Source organism: Ursus maritimus, unplaced genomic scaffold (genome assembly GCF_017311325.1).
Source record: "Ursus maritimus isolate PB19 unplaced genomic scaffold, ASM1731132v1 scaffold_8, whole genome shotgun sequence".
NCBI lineage: Eukaryota > Metazoa > Chordata > Mammalia > Carnivora > Ursidae > Ursus > Ursus maritimus.
Window position 1 is genome coordinate 21,765,773 of NW_024426996.1, and position 27,808 is coordinate 21,793,580.

The following is a 27,808-nucleotide window of genomic DNA, read 5'->3' on the forward strand; positions in this document are numbered from 1 at the left end:
AGAATAATGATTTTCCGAAGATGTTATATCTACATGGCAAAAAAGGCTTTGCAGATGTGCTTATTAGGGCTAAAGACTCTGAGATGGGGAGGTTATCTAGAAAATCCAGGGGGCCAATCTAATCACACAAGTCCTTGAAAGCAGAGAAACTCTCCCCTTTCCCACCTACATCTGAAAGAGATGGGAAGAAAGAGAAGAAATTGGAGCATGAAAGGGAATCTGCCATTCCTGGCTTTGAAGATGGAGGAAGAGAGCCACAAGCTGAGGAATGTGGGTAGCCTCTCAAAAGTGGGAATGGAAAAGAAACAGATTTTCCCCTAGAGCTTCTAGAGAGGAAGGAAACCCTGCTGACACCTTGATTTTAGCCCAGTGAGATCCATGACAGACTTGACCTACAGAACTGCAAGATAACAAACTTTTGATGTTTTAAACCACAAAGTTTGTGATAATTTGTTAACAGAAAACAAATACGGGGTCCTATAAAATGTATGGGAAAGAAATAGATGACAGTAAAATAAATTTTTAAAAAAGAAACTCAAAAATCCAATTGAATGTATAATTCCATTCTCACTCACTCTCAAAGAATCCTTATTACCACAAATAACAGCATCCTCCCAGCTGATAAGCAATTCAACAGAATTGCAGATAATGACAATGCTCATTTTTAATGGGACACAGGTGTCCTTCTGGACTGATGACAACAAGTCTAAGCAGGTGTCCAAGCGGATGGATGCAACATGCCCCAATAGCTACTTTGGAAGTACTCCACAAAATTTCGAATCTTCCCAACTGGAGAAATCACATTTTCATTTTACATTTAGTAAAAGAATAGGGAGGCCAATAAAAGAAGGAGCCTAAAGAGTATGTGTTGGTAAAATACTCTCCATCTAAAATAAACAAAACAAATAAATGTCCTAGCTGTAACCTACAGACTTACTTTACATAAACGCTGATTTCAGCATGAAATTTTTAATCATGGCCAAACCTGTCCATATAAATTATAATTAATATCAAATTCCCAGGGACTGAAATATGATTTTTAAATTAATAAATATATGCAACACCCAAAAGAAGTCTGATATACAGAATGAGCTGAGTATACAGGAATTTATTTATACTTTGCTCCTTGTTTCACAAAATATTTGAGGTGATTCAGTAAAAATACTTTTAAGTTACAAATGGAACACTGTTTTAAAGGGGGAAAAAAAGCATAATATTATAACAGATCAAATAGGACTCTAAAAAACACTTTCTTCCAAAATTAAAAAAAAAACACAACTGAACAAAATCTGTCAGTAATTAATTTTATATACCCACTGCCAGTTTTCCATGACCCTCCAAAAAATGTCTATCTTTATTCATTAGAATCATATCCAGAAGATCTATGTTGTTCATGCAATTATGTAAGGCCCTATCAGGAGAGCCTAAATACTATGATTCTTGGGGAATAAAAATAAATCACAGTAAAAAGGTTTTTGCCAAGGAGCGCCTGGGTGGCTCAGTTGGTTAAGCTTCTGTCTTCAGCTCAGGTCATGATCTCAGGGTTCTGGGATCAAGCCCCATGTCTGGGATTCAGCCCCGCATCAGGCTCCCTGCTCAGTGAGCCTGCTTCTCCCTCTTCCTCTGCCTGCAGCTCCCCCCGCTTGTGCTCTCTCTCTCTGACAAATAAATAAAATCTTAAAAAAATAATAAAGCAAAATAAAATAAAATAAAATAAAAAGGTTTTTGCAAAGGTTAGGGAAAAATACCTGGCAGTCTGAATCAAAGAGAATTTTGCTGCGATTACCTGCGTACCTAAATTACATAGATTAAATGAGTAGTAAGAGATTATACTCAGATAATAACTTTCCCCCCCGCCTCACCTGTCCCTTAACTCCAAAAGCATGAAAGGAAAAATAATCCCATCGTCATACTCAAACAAAAAAAAAAATCAGTGCTACAATAAAGCTCACTTCAAGACCTTTGAAGATCTGTGACCCGAGATTCAAGTCCCTTTGAGGCTGAAAAACCCTTTACATTGAGAAATAGGGGGATGGAAGTTGGGGGCGCATGGTGATACACAACTTCTGTCAAACTAAACTGAACTAAACAGAACTAAAGAGAAAATGGCTAGGGCATGTAATTATTAATGGAATGCAAACATCTGGACATCTCATTTCTCAGTACAATCCTGTGAATAAATTAACTAATATCTCTGACACTGGTTTATTCATGAAACTAAATGCAGAGGTTCTGCTTATGCTTACACCATGAAAGGCAAAAGAATAAAACCCACTCAATAATACAAATAAATGAAAATTTAAAAATAAAACCTGTGAAGAGTATTAACAATAGAGAGTAGATAAAACCACTTTTTTTGAATGCATCACAAAGCTGAGATCACAGGGCAACCAAGTAGCCTTAAATCTAAGAAGAATCAGCCCGCATTCCCTACTCCCACTCCACATGCATGCATACTCAGGACACTCTCATCTGTAGCAGAGTATAAGAGAAGGCAAACAGGTAAGAATGTTAGGGCTACTAGAAAGCCCCTGAGACATCCACACACAACGGGAGTTCACAGTTTGTAGGCCCTTTCCACAGACCTCCACCAGATGCTCCTGGGAAAGACTAAAGCAGGCCAGGAGACTAGAAAGCCTCCCTAAAGAGTATAGGCACAGAGATTAGCCACTGCTGCCAGGAAGGCATGTAACCCTGAAACCATGTAGGGCACAGATAAACACCCATATGTATAGGGAAAGGAAAGAAGGAAAAAACACAAAAACTTCTACCCTTAGGCGTAGATCAGGAAACCATCCGGAGCACAGTATCCTCTACCAGTAGAGTAAACCTGGGGAAGGGCCTGGATACTCTGGCAAAGACCAGCAGTAGATAAATACCACGGGGAGAAGGGACAGAAATACTGAGAAAACCCCATCCTGATGGTCCAGCCACACTAGGCCCACTTAAGATAAAGGCTGGTTTGGAAAATAGAATCCCTCCTGCATCCATCTCCAAGACTAGCAAGCACTAATAAGCAACAGCAATCTACTCTAGAGAAGGAGCAATTGTATAAAGAAAGAACCCCCCCCCCCCACCGCCGCCTCTGGGGCACAGCTGCATGGGTAAGCAGAAAACAGAGCATAAAACAGGAACACTGAGAAAAAACGTCCAGCAACCCAGCCCCCATCCTACACATAAGATAAAGAAATTTGAAGCTGGCGGTAACCATAGCAACAACAAAACCAAAACCTAGCTCAACTTCTTAGTGGACTGATTCAACACTGTGACAACAGGATTCCTGGGCATGAATACTAGGTACTTCAGTTTCAACTGTTCTACACAAGATGTTTGACAGTCAGTAAAAATTTCTGAGATACGTGAAGAAGAAAAAGAACCTATTATCAACAGAGAAACAGAACCAAAGTCAGAGATGACCAAAGTGGCCTTTTTTATCAGCATTTGTCACTGGCAAACCACGAGTATATGCACATACATGGACAAATGAAGAGATTCAAAATGACAAGAGAAAAGAGAGAAGCAAGCACAAGCCTCTCCATCCTGTCTTAGATCCTGATAAAAAAAAAAAATTGCCATACAAAAACTATTTTTTAGTATATTATAAAGTCAGCATATTAAAAAATCAAAACCACAGGGGCGCCTGGGTGGCACAGTCAGTTAAGTATCCAACTCTTGATTTCAGCTCAGGTTGTGATCTAGAGTCATGAGATCAAGCCCCACATCAGGTTCTACAGCATGGAGTCTGCTTGGGATTCTCTTTCCTCTGTCCCTCTGCCCCCACCCCCCCAGCGTGCATGCATGCTTGGGCACTCTTTCAAATAAATAAATAAATAAATAAATAAATAAATAAATAAATAAATAATCTTTAAAAAATCACAACTAAAATTATAAATTCTATGATTCTCTCAACCTACTGAATAACTCTCATTGTCAGATATGAAAAAAATTGCTAAAAACTTTTCAGGTCTTTTTAAGTATGCGTATTTCTTATACTTTTTAGGTGAGTGAAATTGCTTTTAAAAGTTGCACTGGAATAGAACATGGGGAAGACATAAAATGAAAAATTTCTGCTGGATAAAAGAAACATTTAAAGATAAAATATTCTCAAAGTAATTAATATCCCTAATAAATATTTTCAAAAAGCAGGAAAAAAACCCAAATATTCCAACAGAAAAACAGGCAAAAGATATAAATAAGAAATACGATGAGGAAACATAAAGAATGATGCTACTCAGAGTTTTTAGGAATGCAGACACTCACTGCTGGATGGGGATGGGAATGTAAACTGGTACAACTAATATGCCTCCAACTTCTCAAAAACAAAAAAGAATCCAGATAATATGCACACTCAAAGGAAGGTAACATTTCTGCCACCTCCCTCTTCATCCTATACTCAAGCCATGGCCGACTGTATTTTGTCCATCATTCACTTTCATGCTTCTGCACTACTGAAATATGTTTCTTTCAATCCCCCTGCAAAATTCTTTTAGGACCCAGCTCAAGTACTTCTTGCGATACCCTCTTCCAGGTAGAATTAATTTACGTTTCATCTGTGATCCCATAGCACTTCTTCCATTTCTCTACCATAACAGTTAAAATATAAAATTATAGTGCAGATATGTGCTAATTTATTATATATAAAGAAGTCTTACTAATCAACCACAAAGAATTGGAATAGGACATGAACAAAAAATTCACAGTCATCAGTGCTCACTTCAGCAGTACATATACTAAAGCTGGAATAATACAGAGAGGAAAATTCAGTTAACAAAATATACATGGCTCTTAAACACATGAAAAGATATACAACCTCAATAATAACAAAAAATATAAATTAAAACTTGATGATACCATTTATTACCTATCAAATTGGAAAGTTCAAAAATTTTAACTATACTGTATATGGAGAAATAGACATTCTAATACAATTTACTGGTAAGGATATAAACTGACACTATCTCTATGAAGGCAATTTAGTATTACCTACCAAAATTATAAATGCACATATCTTTTGATTCAAAAATTCTCTCTCTCAGAGTTTATACTACAAATACATTCATAATCTTTGACAAGATCTATGTACATGATTATTCTTTTATAATAGCAAATGATTAAAAAGATAAATGTGTACCATAGGGGGAAACAGGGAAATGGTTAAATAAATTACGGTATATTCACACAATGAAATATTATATGCATGTTCACTATAGCATTATTTACAACAGCCAAAACAGGGAAACAACCTAAGTGTCCATCAACGAATGAATGGATAAAGAAAATATGGTATAGATACACAATGAAGTATTATTCAGCCACAAAAAAAATGAAATCTTGCCACTTGAGACAATATGGATGACCTTAAAGGCATTATGCTAAGTGAAATAAGTCAGAGAATAACAAATGCCATATGATCTCACTTATACATGAAATATTAAAAAAAAAAAAAAAAAACCCTCACAGACGCAGGGAATAGATTGGTGGTTACCAGAGGCAGGGGTGGGGGTGGGCGAAAGTGGTCAAAAGTACAAACTTCCAGTTATAAAATAAATAATCATGGGGATGTGACGTACAGCATGGTGACTATAGTTAATAATACTATATTGTCTACCCGAAAGCTACTAAGAGAGTAAGTCTTCTAAAGTTCTCATCACAAGAAAATAAACTGTAGCTCTGTATAGTGACAGATATTAACCAGACTTACTGTGGTGAGCATTTCCCAAAACATACAAATACTGAATCATTATGTTGTACACCTGACACTAATATATTTCAGTTATATCGCAATCAAAAAAAAATAACTAGACAGCTCCATCTGAAACAATCTCCAAGTTATATTGTTAAGTTTTAACTTAAGTTAAAACTTAACAATATAATAAGAAGCAAGATGGAGAACAGGGTATACAGTTAAATAAGAAATAACAATTCTGACACTAAATATGTGGATTATTTCCCCCATACCAACTAACTATCTGACACAAGCCGGGTATCCAACAATTGAAGACAGTTCTGATACTACCTACCTGGATTTAGCATCAGATCCCACAAGTTAAGGACACAGTTCCATAAGACTGCCCCCACTTCAGATGCCAATCGCATTTCAAGGCCTCTGGCTATTTCTGGCCAACTGGCTATAAATCAAAGGGTCACATGACCCCCTCCACAGACTTCATAATTTGCCAGAATAGCTCACAGAACTCAGAGAAACACTTATATAACATTTATCAGTTTATTATATAATAAAATATATGATAAAGGATACAGATGAATAGGTACATAGGGCAAGGTCCAGAAGTCTGGAGTACAAGAGTGTCTGTCCCCGTTGGGTCTGGGTGCACCACCCTTTGGGCATATGTATATGTTCACCAATCCAGAAACTTTCAGAACCTCACAGTACAGGGATTTTTATGGGGGCATGATCAATTATGAATTCAATCTCTAGCTCCTCTCACCCTTCTGGATGACAGGTGGGGCTGAAAACTTCTAATCATGGTTTGGTCGTTCTGGTGACCAGCCTCCATCTAGGAGCCCACCAAGAGTGCCTTATTGGAACAAAAGATGCTCCTATCACCCAGAAAATTACAAGGGTTTTAGGAGCTCTGTATCAGGAACTGGGTCAAAGACCAAATATTAGAATAATAGATGCTCCTAGTATCCCTATCACTCAGAAGATTACAGAAGTTTAGGAGCTCTGTATCAGGAACTGGAGGCAAAGACGAATATAAATATTTCTTATTATGTCACAAGTCATAACTCCAACACTTACTACCTCTGTGAACCTAGGCAAGTTACATCATCTTTCAATGCCATGCTTTTCAACTCAAAAAAGAACATAATAACAACAGCTTCCACATAAAGTAGCTGTGGAGACTAAATCAGATCAGTCATTGAATGTCAGTGTTCAATAAATGTTAAGCATTACTATAATAAGTCATATTTTCCTTTACAACTATAAAAGGTCAAAAAAGCAGAGACGATAAACTTTCACAACTGTATGTCTCTGTACATCTTTATGGGACAAAGCATAATGTTCTTTAATCAAAACTTTAAATGAAAGCAAACAAAATTAATAAAAAAAATACTTACTTTGTAGCAGCAGCAAAATGTCTGCTGGGCACGTGAACACATACAGAGCAAGGATAAAGAGGTGTCTGATAAGCCATCTTGGAAAGACTATGCTTTTGATGATGTATCAAGACTTGAGAGAAAAAAACATGTAAAATATTAATATTAACCATTACATCCATCAATTTTACATTCTTAATCAATGTTGTCCAAAATAAAAATAGTCAATTTTTTATGAGTCTCAACCATTCTTTAAAAAGCATAATAGTAGGGGTGCCTGGGTGGCCCAGTCAGTTAAGCGTCCAACTCTTGATTTCAGTTCAGGTCGTGATCTCAGGGTCGCAGGATCAAGTCCAGTGTTGGGCTCTGTGCTCAGCGTGGAGTCTGCTTGGGATTCTCTTTCCCCCTACCTCTACCCCTCCCACTTGTGCTCTTTCACAAATAAATAAATAAATCTTAAAAACAAAAAAGTTTAAGAGCAGAAACTGCAATTCTTGAAACTAAAGCCAATTAAACATCTAACTGAATTATTCTGTCTTATTTTTTTTTAATTTTATGTTTAAGTAATATCTACACCCAACATGGGGCTCGAACTTACAACCCCAAGATCAAAAGTCACATGCTTTTGAGCCTGTCAGGCACCCCTGTCTTCACTTATTTTTAACTTAATCCAATTCAGGTTCAACAGAGTATGTTAGCTCTACTGTTATGGAATATGTATACATATCCTGAATTTCTTTTTAATAATTTAAATTTTAGGGGTGCCTGGGTGGCTCAGTCATTAAGCATCTGCCTTTTAGCTCAGGTCATGATCCCAGAGTCCTGGGATAGAGTCCTGCATCGGGCTCCCTTGCTCAGCGGGAAGCCTGCTTCTCCCTCTCCCACTCCCCCTGCTTGTGTTCCCTCTCTTGCTGTCTCTCTATCAAACAAATAAAATCTAAAAAAAAAAAAATTATAATTTAAATTTATTCTTTACTTACATATATAAACATATACATTCACAGAGTTGCCTAAGGTACTTCTGAAGAATAACAGCAAAGTGGAGGGAATTGCCTTACCAGTTATAAACTTGTTATGAAGCTATGGTAATTAAGACATTTGGCTATTGGCACAAATATAGAAAGACAAACTAATAAAACAAAAACAGCCCAGCAACAAACCCATACACATATGGATATCTGAAATATGACAAATGTTACTACATTTGTGTGAATAATTCAATTAAGTGGTGTTAAGGAAAGGGATTATCCATAGGGAAAAGAGTATATTTAAATCCCTATCTCACACCACACACACACACTCAAACATCAAATCTAGGTGGACTAAGGATTTACATTTGAATGGTACAACTAAAGGCTTTTAGAATACAGGAAAATATCTTTTTGACTGTTTGGGAAGGAACAATTTCACAAACAAAATCCAAAAGCACTAGCCAAAAAGTGACTTATTAGTGTTAAGTACTTCTGTTTATTAAAGAAAGTGAAAGACGAGCCAAAAACCGGGAGAACAGAATAGCAACCTATATAACAAAGGATTAATATCCAGAATATGCAAGATCAAACCAATTAAAAAATAAACAAAAGAGATGAACAAGCTTCTAATTTAAAAGGAAACATAAATGATACATGAATGATGGGAAAATGCAAAATCTCATTAGTAATCAGGTAAATATTAATTTAAACCACAATAAAATATCATTCCACAGTGCTATTTAAAGAGTGGTCAGTTGGCCCATAAATTAAAACTACACCAGCATGTAAATCAACCACATCACTAAGTGTATTATTTACTGCAGCTGAAAATATTTTTTTTCACAAGACTTCCTCAGTAAAGCAAGCAGTGCTTTGACTAAATTGTGGACAGGTAACAGTTTCTAGATGCAAGCACTTAAGTAGCAATGTTTTACATATGTCAGATTGGCAACTTTTTAAAAAAAGTCTGGGATTGCTGAAAATGTTAAGTAAGGGTAAATTTTACACATAGTAGATAAGAGTATGAATTGGAATACCACTTTGGAAAACAATATGGCATAATTCAATGAGCTGGGCATATACATATCAATGATGCAGTAATTCCACTTCTGGGAATATGCCCTAGAGGAACTCCTGCACATGTGTACTAAGAAACATACACAAAAATAACAACATCAAAACATCAGGAGACTTCTGGGAAGATGGCAAAGTAAGAGGACCATAAGCTCACCTCATCCCAGGGACACAACTAGACAACAGCCAATTCAGTATAAATAACCCAGAAAATGACCCAAAGGCTGGCAGAACATATTCTCCACAACTAAATGTAGAGGAGAGGCCACTTCGAAGAAGGTAAGAAGGACAGAGATGTGGCTGGGAGGTAAATGGACTTGCAGGACTGTCCACAGGAGGGAGGGACACCATGGGCTCGAGAGGAGAGAGAAAGAGAACCTCACACCACGGAGCTCACACAGGGAAGACCAATCCCCACAACATTTGGCTTTGAAAACCAGAGGAGCTGAATTTTAGGAGTTCTTAACAATCAGTAAGATTTACCATCTGGAACTTTAAAAATCAGCAGGCTTATGGGAGAGACAGGAGGGAGAAAGACAGGAGGGAGCCAGGAGGGCAAGAGAAACTGAGTCCCCACCCTTAAAGAGACAGCAAAACAAACAGCCCCCATGGAGATACAGCACAAAAGCAGCAGTTTGAAAAATGCTTGCAGTGACAAGAAGGAGACTTGTTTATACAAATCTCAGAGCATGTGCTGGAGAGGCAGGGATCTTTGGGAGACTTCTCCAGGAACAAAATTACCGTCAGGCACCATTCTCATGACTCACCCCCAGCATAAACACACCAACACATCTGGTAACCAGTGCAGCACCAATACTTGGTACCTAACTTGCTAACAGTGCACCCCCCCCCATTCTCCAGCTGACATGCCCCCTCCAGCCAGGCCTCTGATCCAGGTCTTCCAGAAGAAACCCATGTAAACCTTGCTAACACCATGCATCCCAACCCAGAGCACTTCTGCAGATCTGCCCCCTCCAACACAACCTGCCTCACTCTCCAGTGCTGGAGGTCCAGTCCTGTCAATCTGGACCTTGCTGGCACCAAGCACCCTGTCCCCACATTCACCTGCAGTTAGGTGCTACTGCATCTCTGGCAAATGCCTGGTCTGACTTAACTAAAGCCCAAGGTGTCCCCAGACTGGACCACTAACAACACAGGGACCAAACCTTGCCCACAACAGGCAAAGGGAGCCATTGCAGATGACTGGACTGAAGGCAAACATGGCTCAGCCACAACAGCAGGGCACATGCAACACTCAGAGGAGACATCCTGAAGGGCCAGGTTCTGATGAACAGGGGACATTGCACTGCAGCACACTACAGGACCTATTCTTCATAAGGCCACTACATTCAAGAGCAGAAGACATAGCTGACTTTTCTAACAAAGAGAAACGACATAGAGAGTTAGACAAAATGAGGAAACAGATCAATATGTCCCAAATGAAAGTACAGGACAAAAATCACAAGAGACCTAAATGAAATGGAGATAAATAATACACCTGATAGAGAATGTAAAGTAACGATCATAAAGATAACTCACTGGACTTAAGAAAAAGAAGAGAATCTTAGTAAGGCCCTTAACAAATGGGTGGAAAGCATAAAATAATGATGAAGAACTCAATAACTGAAATTAAAAATACACTAGGTAGAATAAACAGTAGTGACCTGGAGGGCAGAATAATAGAAAGCAGTCAAGCTAAACAAGAGAAAGAAAAAGTAATAATAAATATGAAAATAGACTTAGGGAACTCAGTAACACCATCAAGCATAATGACATTTGCATTACAGGGATCCCAGAAGAAGAAGAAAAAGAAAAGGGGGCAGAAAATTTACTTGAAGAAATAACAGCTGAAAATTTCTAAATCTTGGAAAAAAACAGAAATCCAGATACAGGATGTACAGAGATCCCCCATCAAAATCAAACTAAGGCAGTCCACACCAAAACATATACCAATTATAGTGACAAAAAGTAGTTATTAACAAAGAATTTTAAAAAGCAGCAACAGAAGAGTTACATATAAGGGAAAGCTTTCAGCACAAACTTTGCAGCACAAACTTTTCAGCGCAAGATTTGCAGGTCAGAAGGGAGTGGCATGATATACTCAAAGTGCTGAAAGAAAAAAGCCTGCAGCCAAGAATACAGTATCCAGCAAAGCAATCATTCAAAATAGAGGAAGAGAGTTTCCCAGACAAACAAAAGTTAAAGGAAGTTATGACCAGTAAATCAGCACAACAGGAATGTTAAAGGGGACTCTTTGAGTGAAAGGGAAAGACCATAAGTGGGAGTATGAAAAGTAGGAAACACAAAAGCTGTAAAAATAAGTATATCTATAAAAATCAGTCAAGGGATTCACAAAAATAAAAAGATGTAAAGTATGACACCACATACCTATAACATGGGGAGGAGAGGAGTAAAGAATGGATTCAAACTTAAACAACCATCAACTTAATTTAGACTGCTATACGCATAAGATGTCATATACAAACCCAATAGTAACCAAATCAAAAACCAGTAATAGCTATGCAAAAACAAAAAGAAAAAGGAATCCAAGTATATCACTGCAGAAAGCCAACAAACCATGACTGAAGAGAGGAAGAGAAGAAAAATACAGAGAACTCCAAAAACAACCATAAAATAAGTAACAAAACAGCAATAAGTACATACCTATCAATAATTACTTTGAATAAATGGACTATACACTCCAGTCAAAAAACACAGAGTGAAAAAATGGATAAAAAAGCAACACCCATCTATATGCTGCCTATAAGAGACTCATTTCAGACCTAAAGACACATGCAGATTGAGGTGCCTGGCTGGCTCAGTCAGTAAAGCACGAAACTCTTGATCTGGGGTAGAGTTTACTTTAAAAAGAAAAAAAAAGAGACACATGCAAATTGAAAATGAAAGGATGGAAAAGCATTTATCATGCAAATGGAAGTGAAAAGCAAGCCATGGTAGCAATACTTATAATGGACAAAATAGACTTTAAAACAAAGACTGTAACAAGAGAAAAAAAAAAAGGACACTATATAATCATAAAGGGAAAAACAAAACAAGAAGATATAGTGATTGTAAATATTTATGCACCCAACATGGGAGGACTCAATATACAAAGCAGCTAATAATAAACATAAAGGGAGTAATCAATAGTAATACAATAATAGTAGGAGACTTTAACACCCCACTTATATCAATGGATAGATCATCCAAACAGAAAATCAAAAAGGAAACAGCAGTTTTGAATGACACACTGGACAAGATGTATCTAACAGATATATTCAGAACAGAACAAAAGGCTACATATTCTTCTCAACTGCACATGGAACATTCTACAGAATAGATCACATATTAGGTCACAAAACAAGTCTCAACAAATTCAAGAGGATCAGAGTCATACCATGCATCTTTTCCTATCAAAACACTATGAAACTGGAAATCAAACACAAGAAAAAATCTGGGAAAAACACAAATATATGAAGGTTAAATAACATGCTACTAAACAATGAATGGGTCACCAAGAAATCAAAGAGGAAATTAAAGAATACATGCAAATGAAAATGAAAACAGAGTGGTCAAAATCTCTGGGAGCCAGCAAAAGCTATTCTAAGAGGAAAGTACATAGCAATACAGGCCTATGTCAAGAAGCAAGAAAAATCTCATATAAACAACCTAACCTTACACCTAAAGGAGCTAGAAAAAGAACAAACAAAACTCCAAACCAGTAGAAGGAAGGAAATAACAAAAATTAGAGCAGAAATAAATGAAACTAAAAACAAACAATAGAACAGATCAATGAAACCAGGAACTAGTTCTTTGAAAAGAGCAATGAAATTGATAAACCTTCAGCCAGACTCAACGAGAGAGAGAGAGAGAGAGAGAGAGAGAGAGGCAGAGAGGCAGAGACTCAAATAAACAAAATCAGAAATGGAAGAGGAGAAATAACAACTGACACCACAGAAATACAAAGCATTATAAGAGAATATTATGAAAAATTATATGCCAACAAATTGGACAACCTGGAAGAAATAGGTAAATTCCTAGAAACACATAATCTACCAAAACTGCAGAAAGAAACAGAAAATGAATGTATCGATTACCAGCAACGAAGGTGAATCAGTAACCAAAAGTCCAACCAACAAAAAAAAAATCCAGGACCAGATGGCTTCAGAGAAAAATTCTACCAAACATTTAAAGAACCGTTACCTATTCTTCTCAAACTATTTCAAAAAATATAAAAGAAAGTAATGCTTCCAAATTCATTTTATGAGGCCAGCATTACCCTGATGCTGAAAGAAGATACTACAAAGAAAAAGAACTAAAGGTCAGTATCTCTGAACATAGATGCAAAAATCATCAACAAAATATTAGTAAACTGAATCCAAGAATACATTAAAAAACTCATCTACCACAATTAAGTGGGATTTAGTCCTGTGATGAAAGGGTGGTTCGATATTCAATCAATGTGATACATCACATCAATAAGAAAGAACAAAAAAACACAGTATCATTTCAATAAATGCAGAAAAAGGATTTGACAAAGCACAACATCATTCAAGATAAAAACCCCCAACAAAGTAGGTTTAGAAGGAACATGCCTCAACATAATAAATGCCATATATGAAAAACCCACAGCTAACATCATTCTCAGTGAGGAAAACCAGAGCTTTTCTGCTAAGATCAGGAACAAGACAAAGATGTTCACTCTCATGACTTTTATTCAACATAGTACTAGAAGTCCTGGCCACAGAAATCAGACAACAATAAGAAATAAAAGGATCCAAATCAGTAAAGAAGAAGTCATACTTTCATTATTTGCAGATAACATGATACTATATAAAGCAAACAGGAAAGGCTCCACTAAAAAAACTACTATAACTGATAAATGAATTCAGTAAGGTTGCAGGACACAAAATCAATACACAGAAATCCACAGCATTTCTTTACACTAATAATGACATAGCACAAAGAGAAATTAAGAAAACAATCCCATTTACAACTGCACCAAAAATAATTAAATATGAAGGAATAAACTTAACAGAGGAGGTGAAAAACATGTACTCAGAAAACTATAAAACACTGAAGAAAGAAAATTGAAGATGACACAAAGGAAAGATATTCCATGCTTATGGGTTGGGAGAACAAATATTGTTAAAATGTCCATACTACCCAAAGCAATCTACAGATTTAATGCAATCCCTCTCAAAATATCAACAGCATTTTTCACATAACTAGAACAAATAATCCTAAAATTTGTATGGAACCACAAAAGACCTTGAATAGCCAAAGCAATCTTGAAAAAGAAAAACAAAATTGGAGGTATTACAATCCCAGATTTCAAGATATGCTACAAATCTGCAGTAATCAAAACAGTATGGTACTGGCACGAAAACAGACACATAGATCAATGGAACAGAATAAAAAGCCCAGAAATAAACCCATAATTATATGATCAATTAATCTTTGACAAAGGAGGCAAGAATATGCAATGGGGGGCACCTGGGCAGCTCAGTCAGTTAAGCATCTGCCTTCGGCTCAGGTCATGATCCCAGGGTCCTGGGATCGAGCCCCATATTGGGCTCCCAGCTTGGTGGGGAACCTGCTTTTCACTCTCTCTTTGCCAACCCCTGCCCCCCACTCGTGTGTGTGCATGCGCACATACTCTCTCTCACTCTGCACTTTCTCTGAAATAAAATCTTTAGAAAAAAGAAAAAAGAATATGCAATGGGAAAACGACAATGTCTTCAACAAATGGTGCAGCGAAAACTGGATAGCTACATGCAAAAGAATGAAACTGGACCACTATCTTACGTCACCATACATACAAAAAAATTCAGAATAGATTAAAAACCTAAATGTGAGGGGTGTCTGGGTGGCTCAGTCGGTTTAATGTTCAACTCTTGGTTTCAGCTAAGATTATGATCTCATGGTCGTGGAATCAAGCCCCGCATCAGGCTCCACGCTCAGAGGGGAGTCTGCTTGAGTTTCTTTCTCTCCTCTCCTTCTCCCACTGCCTCTCCTGTTGCTCACACTCTCTTATCTAAAATAAATAAACCTTAAAAAAAAAAACATAAAACAAAAAACCACTAAATGTGAGACCAGAAACCATAAAAATCTTAGTAGAGAGAACAGGCAGTGGTTTCTCTGACATCAGCTATAGCAACATTTTTCTAGATATATCTCCTGAGGCAAGGGAAACACAAGCAAAAAAACTATTGACACTACATCAAAATAAAAAGCTTCTGCACAGCAAAAGAAATACCTAAACTAAAAGATGACCTACAAAATGGGAGAAGATATTTTCAAATGGCATAGCCAATAAAGAGTTATATCCAAAACATATAAAGAATTTTAAAAAACCCACAATAATAATTCAATTAAAAAATGGGTAGTAGACATAACCAGACATTTCTCCAAAACAGACATAAAACAGACACATGAAAAGATGCTCAAAATCACTCATCATCAGGGAAATGCAAATCGCAACCATAATGAGATAGCACCTCACACCTGCCAGAATCGCTAAAATCAACAACACAAGAAAGAAGTGTTGGCAAGGATACAAAGACAAAGGAAACTTCAAGCACTACTGGTGAATGTAAACTGGTGTAGCCACTGTGAAGACTGTGTGGAGATTCCTCAAAAAATTAAAAATAGAAAAAAAAATTAAAAATAGAATTATCATATGATCCACTAATTCCACTACCGGGTATTTACCCAAAGAATATGAAAACACTAATTTGAAAAGATATATGTACCCCTATGTTGACTGCAGCATTATTTACAAGAGCCAAATTTTGGGAATAGCCCAAGTGTCCATCAATCAGTCAATGGATAAAAAAGATGTGGGGTTTGTGTGTGTATGTGCGTGTGTGCATGTGTACACATACAATGAAATATTACTCAGCCATAAAAAAGAATGAAATCTTGACATATGCAACAACATGGATGGATTTAAAAATTATAATGGCAAATAACATATGATTTCACCCAATGTGGAATTTAAGAAACAAAACAAATGAACAAAGAAAAAAAGAGACAAACCAGAAAAAAAGAAAAAAAAAAAAAAACCAGACTCTTAACTATACAGAACGAACAAATAGTTACCAGAGGGGAGGTAGATGGGGGGATGGATGAAATAGGTGAAGGGGATTAAGAGTGCACTTATCACGATGAGCACTGAGCAATATACAGAATTGCTGGATCACTAAACTGTATACCTGAAACATTTATATAACACTGTATGTCAACTATACTGGAATTAAATCATCATCACCATCATCATAACATCTTTGTAAATGGCAAAACTACAGAAGAGAACCCAAACATTTATCTACAGTAGGATGGATAAATAAATTGTGGTATATTCCTATAAAGGAAAGCTAGAGAGGTGTAAAAATGACTAAACTATGTATTATATGGATGAATTTCACAAACATAATTTTGAGCAAAAAAAGTAAGTAGCAGAAGAATTCATTTAGTATTACTTAAAGTTCAAAAACATACATAACTAATCAATACTGTATTTATGGATATATATATACTATTTGTATGTATGTGTGTGCATTAAAACTATACAGAAAAACAAGGGAAGGATAAAACAGAAAGTCAGAGAAAGTACTTACTACTGGGGAAGAAGCAGATGAAAGAAAAAGACACTTGGGCATTTAAAGAATCAATAATGCTCTATTTCTTTAAGATTAATAGTGAGTATTCAGAATTTTACATTTTTCTTTATATAGGTTATATTCTTTTGCATGCAGAAATATGAGGAAAATCTCCTTATTTAAGAACCACAAAAAAAAAAAACCACAAAAAGTCTTTGGGAGGCCTGAGTGGCTCAGTTGGTTAAGCGTCGTCACCTTTGGCTCAGGTCCCGATCCCAGGCTCCTGGGATCAAGTTCCTCATCGGGCTCCTTGCTCCCCGGGGAGCCTGCTTCTCCCTCTGCCTGCCACTCCCCTGCTTGTGTGCGCACTCTTTCTCTCTGACAAATAAATAAATAAAATCTTCAAAACTAAAGTCTTCCTCTCATCACTAGCCCCCAGCATTCCCCCGTCCCATGTTAGCAATTTCTTGTGCCTCTTTGTGGACATATTATTTCCCTCCTCTCCAATAAAATGGTAATACATTCTACTCACTATTCTATACACTTCACTTTCTCATTTAAAGGTAGTTAAGAGTCTATTTTCACACACACACACACATAGATATAAATACATTTATGTGAGATATACATACATAATCTCACATAGGCCTTTCATAAAAGTGTGTGTACGTGTATATGTTACAGTGATAATTTCCTATCAGTTCATAAAGACTTTATCTTCTTATAGCTGCAAAGCACTCCGCTATATGGTTGTATAATTTACTTAATCAGTAACCAACCATTAGGTCATTTATAATATTTTGCTATTATAAACAGTGCTGTGTTAAATAACTTGATGTAAACATCATTTTGTACACAGACAAATACATTTATGGAATAAATTTCAAGTAAATTTGCTGAGTCAAAGGATATGAACGTTTGTAATTTTGATAAATACTGCTCTCCATAATGATAGCACCATATACATTTCTCCCAGCAATGGAAAGGTTGCTTATTTCCACACACTTATGCCAACATAGTGTGTTACCAAACATTTTGGTCTTTGCCAATCTAGTAAATGAAAGATGGTATGAAGAGTTGTCTTAATTTGTATTTTTCTTATACATTAGAGTAAGTTTCCATATTTTTGGCCTTCTATATTGTCTTTTCTGTTGAACAAACTTCAACTCAATTTTTTTAAGTTAGTACTCTAGAACGAGATTTTCATATAAAATGACTTAAAATCTAATCTTAAAATCCATTCATTATATAAAACCATGCAACAACCAATAATATGGGAATTATAATACTTGTCTACACATCAAGTGAATTCATTTCATTAGTTAAGTTTCCAAGTGCATAGCACTGTACATGCAGAATAGGTACAAATTCCTTACTGAGGTCTACAAGGCTTTCTGTGAGCTGGCCCCTGCCTATCCTCAATAGCATTCTTCTACTTGTTTACCATGATCCTACTTTCTAACCCTTGAATCCCTCAAGTTAATTGCTGTGTTTGTCCCATTGCATTTAATGTTCCATTTGACTGGGATACACCATCTTCATATATTACCTTAGCCTACTCCTTATCATCAGTTCAAATGCCATCAAAGTCACATGCCTAACAACTTAAGTTCATCCCTCATCTTTCAAGAAAAAGTTGAAGTACAAGATAATCACCAAAACTGAATTCTATGAACATACAGGAATAACATTTGGGGCAGTGTAAGACACCTGTTTAATGTTGGGAATTCTGTGTGGTACAATAGCCACAAGGGGTTTTAAAGGCTAAGGAAGAAGAGGGAACTAGACTAAGATATCTAGTTCCTGCCCTCAAAAATCTCAAATTTAGTGGGCTATGCTCGTATGCAACAATTTAAGAGGAGATCCTCCACATTTCAAAGAAGCCAGCTACCTTCAAAATATCACACATGGTAAATGAAGGAACAGCAATTATCCATTCAAGGTTTGGCAAACACTTCCAAACAATAAACAATAATTCTAATTGTACTAAACAAGAACCCAACAACCTTGGTAAGGTCCTCAAAATAATAATCTTCTTGAATACATCAAATGCAACCTACTATAAAGCAATCAACCACTACTATTTAAAATCCCAAGTCATGACAACCAGAAATTAAACTTTTCAACAGAAATCTATGAAACTGTGACAGACTAATAAAAACTAAATCACAAAAATACCACTATAGCTGACCCTTGAACACGGGTTTAAACTGCGTGGGTCCACTCATACAGAGTTTTTTCAATAAATACAGTACAGTACTAAGTGTATTTTCTCTGCCTTATGATTTTCTCAATAACATTTTTCTCTACTTTATTGTAAGAATACAGAACATAACACATATAGCACACAAAATATGTGTTAATCGACTGTTATCAGTAAGGCTTCCAGTCAACATTAGGCTATTAGTTAGTTATGTTTTTGAGGAGTCAAAAATTATGGGGGGGGGGAGTGGGGAGGGTGGGTGTGTGACAGTTATCATGGTCTGTCCCTGTTTCCCTGGCTGGGGGTAGACTCAATAAAGAAAGAAACTCAAAAAAATATATGCAGATTTTCAACTGCATGGGATTGGGGGGGGGGCATCCCTAATCCCTACATTGTTCAAGGGTTAACTATATTTAAATAGCACTGTAAAACCATAATATCTGTATTTTCAATCCCTCTAAGGTCATTTCGTCTGTTATTATTACACTTATTTAACACATTTCTTCTCCCTTCACTCTTAGCAGATAACCTCACTTGCTACTTCAGAGGAAACAGAATTATCTCAACGACTTAGGAGACTACCTGAATCTGTACTCGTTCTCAAAAGTCTCTCTCACCCCCATCTCCAATCCCACCCCTTGGCAGTGAGATGGAAATTACTCCATCTCCTTTCCTAGCTTATTCTTATGGCTGATACTGAAAGCTTAGAGTTCTATAATCCTCAATTTCCCTACGAGGTCTTATCCATCTAGTCTTTGCCTTCCCACTGCACCCATCATAGTCCAGGCCACCATCATCTACCACATGGATTACTGCAACAAATTCCAAACTATTCAATCTTCCACTCTTGGTCTCCTCCATTTCTTTTCTACATACTAGTAGGAGGGATCATTTAAAAATGAAAATATCATCGCATCCCTAAAACACCTGGATGGCTTCATCTTGCTCTTTGAATAGAGTAAATTCCTAACAAGGTCCTCCATGAGCTACTCCTAACCTATAGTGAGCTGCATCTAACACTACCCTCTCTCATGCTTGCCGTACTTCAAATAATACACTGGCCTCCTTTCAGTTTCTTTTTTTTTCTTTAAGACTTTATTTATTTATTTCAGACAGACAGACAGAGAGAGCGTGAGCACACAAGCTGGGGGGAGGAGCAGAGGGAGAAGCAGGCTCCCAGCTGAGCAGAGAGATCAATGCAGGCTCGGTCCTGGGATCATGACCTGAGCCGAAGGCAGACGCTTCACGGACTGAGGCATAAAGGTGTTCCCACCTTTCCGTTTCTTAAACACATTGTGTTTCTTAACCACTTTGGTATTTCAAATATAATCTCCCTGCCATCCATAACATTCTCCCCTGCCACGTCCCACTCCCCCTTCCATAGCTAATTCCTAATTAGCTAGTGATCTTTCAGGGACTCTGTTAAACTACTTCTTCAGAAAAGTTTTCCCTGAAGACTCAGAATAGACTAGGTCTCTGACACTCTTACAGCACCTTGTACTTTTCCCTCACATCACTTAGAACAACTGTAATTAAAGAAAATAATCAACCAGTTCATGCCTGCTCCTCATAAATAATAAGCATCACGGGGAGGGAATGTGTATAGCTTATTCACCATGGTTGAATGGAGGAAGGAAATATGAACAAATGAAAGCAAAAACTGGATTCAAATTACTTTAAATATTATTTGTTACAACACATGGAAGAGGGGTGGCACCACGTTGAAGATCCACTGATTTATTCATTATTCAGCACACTATGCCAAAAAAACATGTGCTAGCACCACTTTAAACATTTAGTGAACAAAACTGACAAAGATCCCTGTCCTCGTGGAGCTTACATCCTAGTGGGAGAGAGAACGCTAATAAACACAAAATGGTAGTGATGGAGGGGACCCAGTGGGTAAAATGGAGAGTCAAGGGGAAAGTGGGTTGTAATTTTAAGTAAGATGGTTAAGGTAGACTTCATCAAAAAGGTGACACCTAAGCAAAGACTTGAAGGAAATGAGAAAATAAGTCACACAAATATCTAGAAAAAGTGTTCAAGACTCACCCTAACTGGGAGAAAAAGTCTTCCAAGGCATAAATGTTCTTGGTGTTGAATAGGGAACAAGGAAGCCAGTGTGGCTAGAGCACACAGAATGAGGGGGAGGGTAGCTGGAGAAGAAGTTAGAGAAGTAAACTGGGTAAGGGGAGGCGGGAACAAGGTAGGCACAAGACGACGTGAAGACCCCAGGCCAGTGCTGTCCAATGGAAGTAGAATGTAAATTACATGTATAATTTTAAATTTTCTAATAGCCACATTAAAAAGGTAAAAAAGAAACCAGTGAAATTAATTAATAAAGATTAACATATTTTATTACAGCTAATACCCCAAAATATTATCATTTCAACAGTTAACCAATATAAAAAATTCAGGTATTTTATTTCGGGTATTAAGTCCTCAAAATCTAATGTGTATTTGACACACTCAATTCAGATTAACCACATCTGAAGTGCTCAATAGTGGATAACAATAAAGACAGCACAACTGTAGGCCATTCTAAGGACTAAGAAAAATGGGGAGGCCCTGCAGAGTTTCAAGCATAAGAGTAACAAGACTTAGGTTCTTAAAGGACCGATTTCATTACTTGTTGAGAATGTAGTGAAATTCAGGTAAGGAATGGTAATGACATGCAAGGTAGTTGCAGTAGTGTAGTGAGAAGTTAGATTTTGGATTTATTTCAAAGGTAAAACCAATGGGATTTGTCAAGTATTTAATGTAAAGTGTGGGGAAAAAAAGGGGGAGTTGAGGATGTTCTGAGGTTTTGGCCCAAACAATTCAAAGGATGAAGTTACCATCAAATGAGATGAGGAAGACTGCAGGTTATGATGAGTCTGATTTTAGACAAGTGTTAACTGCTAATGAGATACACAAGTGGAGATCTAGAATTGGCAGATGAGTTTAAGAATCTTTAAAATTCAAAAGAGGTCCCAACTGTAGATATAAATTTGAGAGCCATTACGATATAGAAAATAGTCAAAGCCATAAGACTTGGATGAAATCACCAGAGTGAATTTATAGACATGAAGATGAAAGACAGGATCCTGGCTCCTGAGACATTCCAAGGTAAGAGATTGGGGAGAAGAGGAGGAACCAGCAAAGTAATGTGAGAAATGACAGGTGAGATAAAAAGAAAATCAAGAGTGAGGAATTCTAGAAGCCGAGAGAAGAAAACGTGGCAAGGAGAGAATGATAATCTTCAGTTCTCTTTTTGGTTTATTTGATTTATCTAAAATAATGTTATTTCTGTCACACATGAAGAAAATACTGTAAGTCTCTTCAGTAAAGATATACTTTTTGGTTTGCTCGCTTAGTAGTTATCAGGTCTGCTGTGATCTCTTGCCACCACTCTTTTAAACAACTACCCCCAAAACAGAATCCTGTCTTGACACTAAACGTTCCTATAAGAACCTCAAAGAGAAAACTAGGATGTAGTTTAAAATTAAAAAAAAAAAAAAATCACTGGCCTAGGAGTGAAGCTTCAGTCCCCCCCCGCCGCCCCGCCACTTACTAGTTATATGCTCATTACCACATACTTTAACAGGATCAGTTTATTCCCCTGCAAAATGGGAGTGATGCTGGCTGCTGCTTCCACCTAAAGAGCTATCTTAATTAAATAACAATATCAGTGTTTCAAAAACACAAAACAAAAATTAAAAAGCACTGTAAAAAAAAAAAAACAAACCATAAAACAGCATTGTACCAAAAAAGGGCTTCCTCCTAGACAATAAATTGGACTTTACTAACTGCTGAAAGAGCTGCTACCAAGAAGTACTACACAATTAGTCTCCAAATGATAAATGTTGATGCAAATTAAACAACGTCTGGACGTTTAAGAATTAGAATTGCCTGCAACGATGTACTCCCAAAGCACCAACAAGAATTCTGTAAAGCGTTGAAGTTTATAGACGTAGATCACTTAAATAGACCACCTTTTCCACACCAGAATTCACTTGGCTTGTCACACTCTCCCGCGCAGCCCACACCCCCAGTATTGGAGACAGAACCGCGTCTTCACCTTCGTCCCTACCTGTGGCTGGAGGACTGGCGGTCCACATCCCCCTCCCACTCTACCCCTAGGAAAGACAGCTCCAGAAAGGAGTGAAGCATTTGATAAGGTCGCTTTTAAGCGACCTGAAGAACCTAGAGCCCTGAGCTTTTCGAGCACCCAATGCAGACCCGTGCCTAGGAGAATCCAGCATACAACGGGAGACTCCATACCAGAGCTATTTTCCCCTCAAGCCCAAAAAACTCCTTGCTTTACCTCTACCGAGGCATCTTACGGCGGCCGCCATGCTGACCATTCCGGATTGTGTTGACGAAATTGGTCCTACGCTTCAACTTAGAACAAATTTAAAAAGGGTTCCGCTCCGGAATTGGCAGAGGGGGAAGGGTTAGAAAGAGCAAGAGGAAAAGGGGCGGGAACCAAAATAGGCTTTCAAGCCGGCTGGGAACCGCGAACGAGGCGGGTGCCCCGTGGCGGTGTTACAGTCAGTCTTCCGTGCTAGTCTCCCGTGCTAGGACCCTGTGTTTCGTGGTTCCGGTACGGCAGTTTAAACTAACCAGAGAAATCTGCGCTTCGTGGAATAGACGGTCCTGTTGGCGTTGCCCTGTTTTATTTCCTTTTTGAGTCTTCGTATATACTCAGGACGATAATTTTAATATATTGAGAGAGTATCCAGGGAAGCATGAAAAACAAAATCTGAAGAATCTCACCAGCTTCCATCGCCCCATTTCCAGCCTTGCAAAAACTTTAAAATCGCCAAACTTTCCACTACCACCCAACGCGGGTGCCCCACTCACTAACAAACTTTCTTTTCATCTCAACGCGAGATCAGCGTGGTTTTAAGCTCATCGTAATATTAATCAGCTCTACATTTTCCCTCTACTGGCAAGCTAGGCCATTAGGATCAATTGAATAATACTTGAAAAAAGTTATATAACTTCTGGTATTAAAATGGCAGGTCTTGAGACCTGCGCACAGGTTATTAGGACTGAAAAAAAAAATATCAGTATCCTTTCCATTACGTCACAGCTGTTGTCAGCGTAGTTTAATCTAAAAAAAATCTTATTACAGATTATATCTCTTCCCAGTTTAAATAAAACCCTCCAGTAACTGCTTCTGGAGCTTCTTTCTGGCCTCAGCTTACCTCCCCAGCCTCAACACCCGCACACACACGCACACACACTGGAGCTCCCTTCTCCATGAAGCTACCCATGAGAAGTTAGACTGGATCAAAGTAAGAATTTTCCAGATGATTTATTTCATATGTATATATTGTACCCAACTAAATGAAGAATAAGATTTCTAATTTATTCCCCTGTCCAATTAACACCTAAGCAATTACTTCAAAGGTTCCATACCCATTTATGACTGTTACACACACACACACACACACACACACACACACACTCAAAGAACTTGAATCTACCTTTATAACTGTCTTCCTTTTCTCCCTTCTTCTTTTCTTTTCTCTTCCCTTTTCACAAATATGTGACTGTTTGACATGTGTCAAGCAGTGTGCTTGGTTGGCTATGCATACATGCAGCAAACAAAACCAACATAGCCATTGCTCTGATGGTGCTTAAAAACTAATTTCAAGGGACACCTGGGTGGCTAGTCTGTTAAGCGTCTGCCTTCCACTTGTGTCATGATCCTGGAACCCTAGGATCAAGTCCTGCATGGGAACCTTGCTCAGCGGGGAGCCTGCTTCTCCCTCTGCCTGCCACTCCCCCTGCTTGTGTGTGCCCTCGCTCTCTCCCTCTCTCTCTCTCTGACAAATAAATAAATAAATAAAATCTTTTTAAAAAGACTAATTTCATTTGAGGGTAAATTCAAGAATTGGGGCAAGTCCACCAAATCCATTTTCAGACAAAAAAAGGTGATTAAAGGTGCTTTTCCTTAGCCTCTACAATTCCCGTTTTCTATACCCAGGGTCATTTGGCCCCCATCTGTGTACTTCTTTATGCCTCCTGTTATAATGAGATAACTTAAACACTTAATATTGGGACTCAGAGTAACATGTAGTATGCTTGTAGTAGTGGCCGTATTAAAGCCATGTCCTGTAGAGGTGCAACTTCTCTGATTGCCCACTTGGCCACCAGAACTGGATGGCATTAGTCAGATGGGGTCCAGAATTCAGTTATCCGTATATAACAATATGTAAAGAGGTTATTTAGTTTGAGACTTATTAAAAACTACAAAAATCCACACTCTAAAATGGGAACTCCAGGCCTCTAAATATTTAATATGTAATGAAGTTCTCTCTAAAGAGGGGCAGTAGAGCTCTTGGTTAAGCAATGGTGCTCTGGAACCAGACTTTCTGGGTTTGAATCTCAGTATCATCACTTACCAGCTGTGTGACCTGGGGCAAGTTACTATACCTCTTTGGGCCTCAGTTTCCTTATCTGGGATACAGAGCTGGTGAGATAATTTATTGAGGTACTTACTATAGTACCTGGCACAGAGTAAACATTCATTAAATGCTACAACTTGTCATTAGTGAGGAACCAGTGAGAGCTCTTAACCAGAGAGGCAAAATGAATAAGTTGTACTAGTACCTTTTTTCCATTATCTGCTAAATTCTTACTATAATACATGCTGATACATGTATGATACATGTGCTAGGATGTCACATTCTTTATATCAGAACTTTGATTAGTATTTGCAGGAAGTCTTTAGGCTGTTGTTTATGCACTTCCTTAAAGTTCACTTTAACGCAACTTTTCCCAGTTGATTTCTAGGAAGGTTTATACTCTCCAGGAGTCTTGGCAACATGCCAGCTGCCTGCCTGCTTCACTAACTTCCCTGGGAAAAGCTTCTGATTATTTGCCTAGCCCTATAGTTCCCTTGATCTGTGCTCTTTGCTTTCTTCAACCATCTTTCAGTTGTTCTGGAAACTCCTTTGCAAGAAGAGTCACTTCCCATTCTGGGTTCAAGTTGAAAATGGATTCTCTCATTGGACAAAAATAAGGAACTCGATAACATTTCCTCCTTCAATGGTATGCATCAGAATCACCCAGAAGCCTTGTTAAAACAGATTGCTGGGCTCTATCCCCCAGAGTTTTGATCCAGTAGGCCTGGGTGTGGTCCATGAATTTGTATTTATAATAGGTTCTCAGGTGGTGCTGAGAACTGGTGTAGTTGTCCAGAGACCACATTTTAAAAACCACTCCCTATGTAATATCATGAAACATTTGCATCCATACCTATCATTAACTTGGAGTTGTTTTGTTCAACAATTTTATACTCAGTATAATATAGGCAATAAAAGCATTAATTCCCATATGTGGTACGTCTCTAGGACCAGAATCTACCCACTCTTATCTTCTCCTCTATACAGAAACTGCTATTCCATACCTAGGTTTCAGCTCCAAAACTGTCCAGCTGCCAGCTGGGAGATTTTCTGGTCTCTGCCTATTTGTCTATTTGGATTTTAAGTATTACCAAATCCTAGATTGCCTTCCTTCCTTGTGCTTACTGCAAACTCAAATTATTTTTTTATACAGAAATGTCTACCTAGAATAATGATTTCTTAGTCCTAAGGTGGAAAATTTGGGGAGGAATTAGAGCTCATTTTGTCTTGCTCCACACCCATTCCAATATGGAAGTGACTCTGTCCCACAGCCCCTCGGAGACTATTTTAATTCCAGATTGAATTAGGAGATTTAGAACTGTCCAGTGGAATGCTGGTAAATGTTTAACAACTGGCTCTACATAAAATCAACCGATCCACAAAATTCTGACAAGTAGCACTTGGTTCTCCCACAGCTACAGCACACTACCAGGGGTTTCCTAGTAAAAGCCTTTGGTGACTTAAAAGACCTAAACCAGACCAACTTATCCTAGAGCCACACTTCTCAAACCTCAATGTGAATACAAATCACTTGGGAATCTTATTAAAATGTAGATTCTAATTTAGTAGGTCTGGGGTGGAGCCTGAGCTTCTAGTTTCTAACAGGCTCCTAAGTGATGTCGATGCAGCCAATCCATGAACCACACTTTGAGCAGCAAGTTCCCAGAACACATCCTAGAATAAAATTCATATTTCTATCATTAGTCTCAAAGCAGAATCTTTTGAATAGGCTCTTTCTTCTTAATACACAGAATAAACTGAAGTGGATTCCTAAATTTCTGGGTATAAACTCCATGGCCTCCATCTTTCAGTAGTGATACTAGAAATATCAGTAACTCCCTGACCCACCCACATCTGTTTCTGGTGGAAATTTCCCCCTCCCACATGAAGAAAATTCCCCAACCCCTGCTATCAGGACCAGTTGAAGCCATCTGACCCAAGGAAAGTCCATCCATTCTGTAGCCACTGAGCTGGCTTGAAAAAAGCTAGGCCAATCCTTTTTCTCACAAAACTGGAATTGGGGAAAATGAAAGACAGAAACGTTTAGGTGGGAAAACCCAACCTATAAGGTCATGAGTAGATTCGAGGCCAGAGAAGCTTTGAAAGACAAGCTGAAATTATTAGTGAGCAGAGATGGCGCATGAACAGAGTTACATGAAGCCAGTCAGTTTTAAGAATAGACTAGAACGAGGATGTGAAGGAAAGCAGAGTTATCATGAAGAAGAGATCAGCCGGCCCCTGAGAGGGAGATAGCGGATGCAGCCTCAGTTCCTGTTACAGTTTCCGTCAAGTCTGCTGTATCACAATGCCTGTCCCTGTGTTCTTGTAAGATCCCTATCTACCATGTATATCCCCACAATAACCCCTATTTGCTTGAGCTAGTGCCAGTGAACTTCTGTATCTTCTAAACAAACAAAGAACCAAAACCAAAAAAAAAAAAAAAAACTAATTAAAATCATGGAATTCTAGTTATTCTGGTCATGATGCGTGAATTGG

General features: G+C 37.8%; 1 protein-coding gene across 1 annotated transcript in view; it reads right to left on the reverse strand.

Annotated features, from left to right (window-relative positions):
• MRPL1 (mitochondrial ribosomal protein L1) overlaps nt 1–23,266 on the reverse strand; it is an 84,316-nt gene extending 61,050 nt beyond the window's left edge. Inside the window, exons 1-2 of the mRNA XM_008693265.2 lie at nt 23,221–23,266; nt 7,084–7,195 (exon numbers count right to left, since the gene is read on the reverse strand). Coding sequence (XP_008691487.1) covers nt 7,084–7,195; nt 23,221–23,260 — 152 coding nt within the window. The 5' untranslated portion in view covers nt 23,261–23,266. The remainder of the gene's footprint in view (nt 1–7,083; nt 7,196–23,220) is intronic.
• Between the last annotated feature and the right edge of the window lie 4,542 nt (nt 23,267–27,808).